The sequence below is a fragment of the Cariama cristata genome, unplaced genomic scaffold (genome assembly GCF_000690535.1).
Source record: "Cariama cristata isolate BGI_N322 unplaced genomic scaffold, ASM69053v1 scaffold31480, whole genome shotgun sequence".
NCBI lineage: Eukaryota > Metazoa > Chordata > Aves > Cariamiformes > Cariamidae > Cariama > Cariama cristata.
This window is the reverse complement of record NW_009596859.1, coordinates 13,169-21,275: the sequence shown is the minus strand read 5'-3', so window position 1 is coordinate 21,275 and position 8,107 is coordinate 13,169. Positions and strand designations below refer to the sequence as shown.

At 47.7% G+C, this 8,107-nt stretch overlaps 1 protein-coding gene across 1 annotated transcript in view; it reads left to right on the top strand.

Annotated features, from left to right (window-relative positions):
* Positions 1 to 4,052: 4,052 nt before the first annotated feature.
* MARCH2 (membrane-associated ring finger (C3HC4) 2, E3 ubiquitin protein ligase) overlaps positions 4,053 to 8,107 on the top strand; it is a gene marked incomplete at its 5' end in the record, with an annotated part of 16,923 nt that continues 12,868 nt past the window's right edge. The window contains one exon of the mRNA XM_009707784.1: positions 4,053 to 4,248. Coding sequence (XP_009706086.1) covers positions 4,053 to 4,248 — 196 coding nt within the window. The remainder of the gene's footprint in view (positions 4,249 to 8,107) is intronic.

Below are 8,107 nucleotides of genomic sequence, written 5' to 3'. Positions count from 1 at the left end.
CCAACCAAATTGATTCTGTGATTCTGTTCATGGAGATGGTTTAAGGGCTGAAAATGGAGCACAGCCCCTGTTCCCAGATAGTCATGAAGTAAAAACGTGGTGTTCATTTGCAGCCCCAAGGAGACAAGAGTGTTTGTGTTGCAGGAACTGCAGTGTCCAGCTGTTGCTAGAGGGGATATGTGGCAGCTTCATTTGCTCAGAGTCTTCCTGATGTGACTTCTCATCGAGCAGCTTCCAGAGTAGAGGACACTTGGCGGCATTGTTCAGTCCAGCTAGTGAGACTGGTCACGTTTTTTTTTGTTCAAATCCTATCTGAACAGCTGTTATTTTTTTTGTGAATTTGGCCAAACGTTGATGAGGTGTGAAAGCAATGACTGCAAACATGGGGGAGGAAAGCAGGAAAGCTAGATGAGAGCTAAGGCAAATGTAATTGCTGTATCTAGCAAACCTGGAGCAGGTCAATAAAAATGCAAGGGGAACTGAGCTTGCTCTCTGACAACAGATAGGCAGGGCTAGAAGTTGTGCAACCCCTTAAAACTTGCGGAGGTGTAATAATCATGTGGGGAAACTGCCTGGGATTACAGGTTAAAAAGAAACCAACAGGATTGCTCATGTGTCTTCATGGGACACCAGTTTGTTCATTATGATGGTCGTGGGTTTCAGTCTCTTCCTTGTCACCAGCACTTAGCAAAGTGAAGCCAGGAGCAGTGTGACTGTACTGGAAGATTGAATTAATGATGTAGTCTCTGCAGCCTGCTGGAAAACTGCATCTGAGGGTGTATCATGTGGGAGTGTGACCGAGCCCCCTCCCCCTCCGGATGGGAAGGAAGGAAAACGGCGTCCGATAAGAATTTTTTTTTTCTTGCACTGTCAGCAAATTTTTTCCTTCTGGATTGTTTATTGGTAGCCAAGGCTATATTAGTGCACTGGAAATATGAAACTTCTCAAACAGGAAGAGAACGGATGAAATATCTTTCAGATTCTTTTCTTAGGAAATAGCAGATGCATGAGAGCACTGGCGGCTTGGGGTTGTTTTGGTCTGTCCCTGTCACTAAGGCTGTGTAAGCAGACTGTAATTTTGTCGTTCTGATGCAGCACTGAGCTTTATGGTAATAAAGGTTACAGAATCATCAAATAATTCAGACTGGAAGGGAATTCTGGAGGACATCTGGTCCAGCCTCCTTTCAGAGCAAGGCCAACTTCAAAGGTGGATCAGAGCCTTGTTCGGTGCAGTTTTCAGTATCTCGGAGAATGAGATTTCTACCACCTCTCCAGACTCCTGTTGCAGGGATTGTCCCAGCTGAAGAAGTCCCCTAAATAAAAGGCGCATGAAAATGAGGAGAGAACAAGGGTCAGTGGTTCACCAGTGATGTTTGGCAGAGAGAAGGCGATGGTGCAGTGGGTGTACGTTGCTTCACAGCCCTAAATATGATTTTAAAAGTCCAATTGGGATGAAACCTGCTAAACATTGAGCTGAAAGTGGTACAGATCTCCTGTGGTGCACCAAGAGAGGAGTCGTGCTTCTCCTTCAGTGATCTGATGTGTACCTTCTTGTTGGCTCTTCTCTTCCCTTCATGTCCCACCAACGTTCTTCCCCAGTATGCTCCTTTTCCTTGCACTGTGTTTCCGTGTCTTGCTCTTGTTTTCTGTTTTATCTGGTTGTGCAAACTGATGGAAGTAGCGCTACTGATTTTGAGGACTGCAGGTTGCTTGTTCTGACTGTTGCGTTGCAATCCCACAAACTTCTTTTGCAGTCAGGTATGTTTTTTTAAAGTCACAATATCAGTGGAGCGTGAACTGTGAGATGGGATCAGTGTGGCTTTTGTACTGTCAGCAATATGTGGAAAAAAGGTGATAGCTGATAGAGCTCACCTGGATTTCAAGAGGGCATGCAGTAGGGTCTTTGAAATAAAGATGTTCCTTTCTCACCCTCCCTCCCACCCCCAAATCTGTGCAACTATGGATGTGAAAGAAATGGCTGATTGGAAGGTGGGAAAGAAGTAAGATACTAGTGAATGGCTCATTTTCATGGTCCAAGGAGGGCAACCCTGCACTGGGCCTCTGCTGTCCAGCATTTTATTTCTAAATGGTCTCGATGAATGGTGAACACTGAAGAGATGTTCTGTATTTCTGAGAATAGCAAACTTTGGTGTCTAGAGCTCTTTGAGGTTTCCCAGGGAGCCCAAGACGTCCTTATGATAGGGCTGGTGGATGTGACACAGGGCTTCTAGGAAACCTGTGCCTTCAGATGCAAGCTGGGATGGCCTTGGACCTAAAATGGGACTAGACGCCTGAGTTTAGGGGACTGAACATTATTGAAAATGACTGCAGGCTAAAGTAATGGTTGCAGTTCAGTGTGCAGTGATGCAGATGAAGAACAGTCGTCCAGGATTTACATATGTGTTCACAGGTTTGGAGGAAGATATTGGGCATGTGGCAGTTAAGTGCAGCAGTGACCAAAAGGCAAATAAGATGCTAAGATTTAGGAAAGCAATGAAGAACAGAACATAGTCACTTCAAAAATCCCTGGTGCGCCTGCATCTTGAAAACTATAGCTTTGGTCCCTGTGGCTCTAAAAGCATGTTTTAGAAGTGCAAGAGGTAGAGGGAAGGGTAGTGAAGGTGATCAGAAAGCTGGATGTGTTTCTGTCTAAGGTGTGACTGGGTAGGCTAGGACTCTTCTGCTCGTGAAAGAAGTGACTGAGCAGGCTATGATGGAAGTCTGTAAATCTGGGGTGTGTGGAAAACCTTGTCTTTTACAGGAAAAGAATTGGGGAATAGTACACAAAACAAGCAAAGGAGAGGTTTCAGTTGAAAAGAACTTGGTCCTTAGTGCAGCTAGAGAAAGTCCTTGCTACAGGAAGACACTGGATGCTCTAAGTTTATGTAGGTGCAAAAAAAAAACTACATTAGTCTGTAATGGAAATTAGTCACATGAATACCATCTGATACACCTGAGCTAATGGTTGCTGGATGCTGGAGCAGTAGCACTAACAGTCCACAGCCAGCAGCACTAGTTAGAGACATGAGGGAACATCTTGGGAACAAATGGGTGGTTTGAGTGCAATCAGCAGTGTAGGCCTCCTGTGGGGAAGGTTGCAAGTGTCTCTGAAAGCGTTTGATACTTCCTTTGATAAGCATCTCTGGTTCTAGGAGGTTCTGAAAGAGCAGATCCTGAGCGTGATCAAAGAGAGTTGATTCTGTAGTTGAAACTTCTAGCCAAGGAGGTGGTCAGAAGTGGTGGTTGTTGAAGCACCAAGGCATTTCTGCAGCCAGTTAAAAGCCCAAATGCTGCAGAACACTTCCCTGCGTGGTGGTGTGCAGACAGGATGCGGAGTGAGTTACTGCGCTGTGATGGGCAGAGGGTCTGTGTGCCGAGAACTTAGTCTAGGTGGCTGCTTGCCATGAAATACGTTGTGTCCTTGGAGAGCTGAGCTTCCAGAGTCAATGTAGATATGTCTTTAGATATCGATGTTCCTTATGAAGTTACTGCTAAACCCAGGATGCAGAGCAGAGATGGGCTGAGAGTGGGTAGGTGACCTGATAAATGTAACCGTGATGGCAAACCTCTTGAGTGGCTCCAGGTGGCTTGGGGGCATGCTGTGACTAGTGTGGATCATCCAGCTTTGCTTTGGGCTTCTGGATTTGCATCAGTGCTTCAGGGTTGGTTTCAGGTCTGGTGTCAACCTATCTGCCCGCTGTGAGCGGAGCTGGAGACTGTGGGACACATGCGCTGCGGTCCCTTCTGTGGCCAGCTAAGCTGGCCAGGCTGACGTGCCAGCTTCTCTTGGGTGTTATGGTGCTTATCAACACAGCTATCCAGGTTTTACTGACCTAAGATGTCCCGGGCATCTCTACGCTCCCCTGAGACTGGCTTCTTGCTGCAGCAGGCTGCTTTGGAGAGTTGCAGCGTGCCTGGCACGCTCTGCCCTGTGCTGCCTGCTGTGCGTGTGCCCTTCTGGGGCTTGGTGGGATTGGACCCCGGTCTCCAATGTGGCTGCATCGTTCTGCCTGCTCTGACCGTGATTTCATTCTGTTTGTCTGCCTCTTTAGTGATGGTCCCATCTGTCGAATCTGTCATGAAGGTGGAAATGGGGAGGGACTGCTTTCCCCGTGTGACTGCACAGGAACACTGGGCACCGTGCACAAGAGCTGCCTGGAAAAATGGTTGTCCTCCTCCAACACAAGTTACTGTGAGCTCTGCCACACAGAATTTGTTGTAGAGAGAAGACCGAGACCTTTGACAGAGGTACCGCTTTCTTCCTGCTTCGCTTTTATTTCCATACCATTTCAGAGAAAATGACTGATTTGCCCTGCTGTCCTTGTGGTTCTTGCTGTCTCCTCCTCCTCGCAGTACCTTAGCACTCACAAAGAACAATTTGTTTGGAGAGATCAAGTCTCTTATCAGACCACGTGATGTAGTTGCAAAAATGCAGTAGTGATGTTTGGGGCAACTCTTGCCTGTGAACCCCCGACGTGCTGCCTACCAGTGACAGGCTGTAGGACCATGAAAAACGTTGCACTTGTAGAATTACCTTAATGCCTGAGCGTCGAAATGCAGAGGTCACCACTTGACTGACTGAAATATGAAGCTCTCGGAAATATTCTTTTTTCCTGTTTTAATCTTATGTCACAGTGTTGCATTAGCGCAGCTCTCTTGCATGTGACTTCCTTGTCATGTTCTGCTCTGAAAAGTGAGATTTGGTGATTGCTGATACTGTGCGTAAAAGACCCATCCTTCCTTGACTAATATTGACGTGTGCTTCAAAGCCGTTGGGCCTTGTTCTTTTCTGCTGAGCTGCAGTGCCCTGTCGCTGCCCTGTGTTGCCCCCAGTCGAAGGAGAAAGCAAGACATGGTTTAGCCAGTCCTTATGTTCCTCTTCGCATTGACCGTAGAGGGACCGAGTTCCTGATGGGTCCATCAGCCTCCTGGAGTTGGAAGGTACAATCCAGGCTCTGGTTAGTGGGTTGGTTTGCTTTGGTTTTGTTTTTGTTTTTTTTATCGCAAGGATCAATTCGTTCCCCTGTGACTTCCTTTGGCCCCTGAAGTTTATAGCAGCTGCCTGTAATGAAGCCCTTTATATGTGGGGAGCAAGGGCAGCTTGGACCAGGCCATCTTCTGACCTCAGAATTCAAGTGTACATCCCCAAGGAGAAATAAGTAAATCAGTGAGTTACAGTACAAAAGGCTGTAATGGTTTGTTTTAGAAGAGAGTTTCATCTGTCTAAATATGTGTGAGTTGTGTTGGCAGGTGAGCAGGCGATGTTGATATGGCTACTGTTTCTGACGGTGCTGCAGGACCATGTAGGAGGGTGTTGCTGGCACACCTGAGGTGTGGAAGGTCAAAGCAAGGTCCTGCAGCCCCCACTGCCCGCACCCCATTCAGATCCCATTCACTGTGTATGAAACTGCAGGCAGGCTCATCCCTGTGTCACCTTGCTCCTAGACTGGGCTCGAGTGTTCATTCAACACACAGTATAACTGCAGAGCAGCATCAGTCTGCAGGTGGGGATTTACAGTTAACAGTTTTGGGAGCCCCCCAGTCCTGCAGCCATCAGCAAAGAGAAAAGTGGGAACACATCAACTGGAGCTGCCACTGCAAATACTCCACTTCTTTGCACGCACCCTGTCCCTGCAGGGTATTTCATCACCTGCCTCCCTGGCTGCGTGTGAACTATGGCACAGAGCTCTGGGTTTTGTTTCAAAAGTTACTTTTCCTGTAACTTTTGTGTTTCAAACCAATACAAAGCAGTGCTGCTGCTGCTGCAGCACTGTTGTCAGTGGGACTGCAGAAGGAAGTCTGTGAGCTGATCTTTAAGAAGAGAGTCCTGTTACCGGCCAGCTGTCAGAGGTTTTGTCAGTGCCTGCCACCAGAAGTGTATGTGTGGCGAGGTGGGGGTTAATTCTGGTCTGTAAGTGTAAGAGCTCATCTGCTCTCTCCTTTCCCCTTGCTCCATCAGTTAGATTAAAACCGAGTCATGACTGGAATTCCGAGTTGCTTTCCCCATCTCTGTTTCCATTCCCATCAATTCTAGAGGTGATTTCCTTTCCTTTCCTTTTCTGCCTCCCTCTGGTAACGATACATGCCCGCTCCGCCTTCCTGCAGTCCCCAGCTCTCGTTCCCACACTCCTGTCTCCTCTGGGTGCCCAGCGAGCCTTGGAGGGGAAAAGAGCCCTGCCTCCCCCGCCCCCAGCTGGGAAGCATTCAAGCTTCAGTTTGAAAAATTGATAATCAGTTTTAATGATTGTTTAATTTACAGCTGACTCTCATTGACTTGACAGCCCTCGTCAGGAGAAGGCTTTAGACTACAGTTTTAAACTAAACCATGTTTTTAGCAAAGCAATTTGTAAAAGAGCATTACCTCGGTGGTTAGTGCTGTCTGAGTCTTACTGCTTTACTCCCAGCTGCTAAAATATATAAAATGGCTCTTTGACCAAAAACTCTCAAATGGTTGTTTCAGAGATTGAAAACCACTGCTTTAAAACATTTGGGAAAGGCCATAGCTTGGCTTTGAGGGGCCACTGCGTGCACGCCCAGTAACAGTGAGCTTGCTAGGGCTTATGTGGGCCAAAATTTTGAGTGCAGGTTTCAGATGTTTTAGCTTAAGAGCTAGCAAAGTATTCATGCCCAGAAACAAACATATGGAAGTGCGTTTAGCCATAGTTCACAGATGCTGTAGCACCTCGTAACAAGTACTGGCTTAGAAAACTGCATACTTGAATAAAAGCTCAAAGACCCGGTGTATATTAGAGGAGTTTCTCCTCTGACGCTGACATCTGTGCCTCCAGCAGGCAAGAGGAGCTTGCTGGGACAGTGCGACAGGAAAGTCACGGATCCTGTATGCGCCTTCTTGTCTGTACTCCAAGGTGGATGAGTGAGCAGGCCGGGACAATCAAATTTTAATTCCTGTTGAAATCTGTGAAGAGCCCTTCTGACCTGGAGCCTGTAAGGGTATGGTGACCAACAAGCAATCTGTGAGTGTTGAGAGGTGATGGGTGGGCAGCATTTAATGAGCCTCAAATGCAAGAGAGATGACATTGTGTTTTCAGAGAGGAATAGACCCGTCAAGCCATGACTGATAGCTGTCAAAGGCTTTGGGATGTGAATTACTTGTTACTTCTTGTGGTTGGGGACTGTCTGTGAGCACAGTGAAGGGGATGATCTGCCCGGTTCTAGTGTCTCCTATGTCTGCTAGGGGAACAGCTTACATAAATTGCCGTTAGTGCCTTTTGAGTTTGGAGGCTGGTAAGCACTTGAGAAGTTGGCAGTTAGCCGGTAAGAGTGATCCCTGCCATAGAGCAGAGTCTAACGTGCAGCTCGCCATCATCGTACAGCCCTAGAGCAATTCTCTCGCCGGCAGCTCACTGGCAGCAAGCTTTTTCCCTGGCTCGAGGAGCAGCCTGTAGTCTGATTTAATAAATCCCATGGTAGCAGCCTGCTCTTGCTCTTTCCCAGGGGCCAGCAGCGCTTCCCCACCACATGATGGGAGTGCTGTGAGTCCAGTCCAGGCTGCCCTGAGCAGTGTGTGTGCTGTGGGTGAGGCACACGCGTGTGCCGGGTCTCTGTACAACACGATTCAGCTGATCGACGTGTGCACATCACGAGTGGAAGGCTTCTGCTAGGGCAAAATGGCTCACCTGGCTGGAAAGACTGCCTGGTTTTGTTGTACTACTTCCACCATGCTGTGAAATGCTGTGATCCCTGCCTGGAGTCTGGGGAAAACGTCTTGGAGTTCAGTTTCTCGTTTTCCTTGGGAGTTGTTACAACTGCTCAGAACTCCTGCACCACCGAAATCTCTGCTCGTCAGAAGTAGTGACAATGAACATACTTTGCCGTGTGATGTTTACTTGGGCTTTTTGTTCACTTAGAGGCCAACTTACGGAACTTGGCTGCTTTCAGAAGCGTGCCTGCTGTATGCAGAGGCTCTGCCCTTAGTGCAGAGCCATTCTGAAAGAGCTGATAACCGCTTTGCCAGCTCACTGGCACTTTCCATTAATACCCTCTGTCTGCACTCTGGTGTAATCTCATCCCCACACCAGATAGGGCTGAAACTCTTCACCAAATACTTTTGGGAAATGTCATCCCCAAATCGTTAATCTCTTTCTGA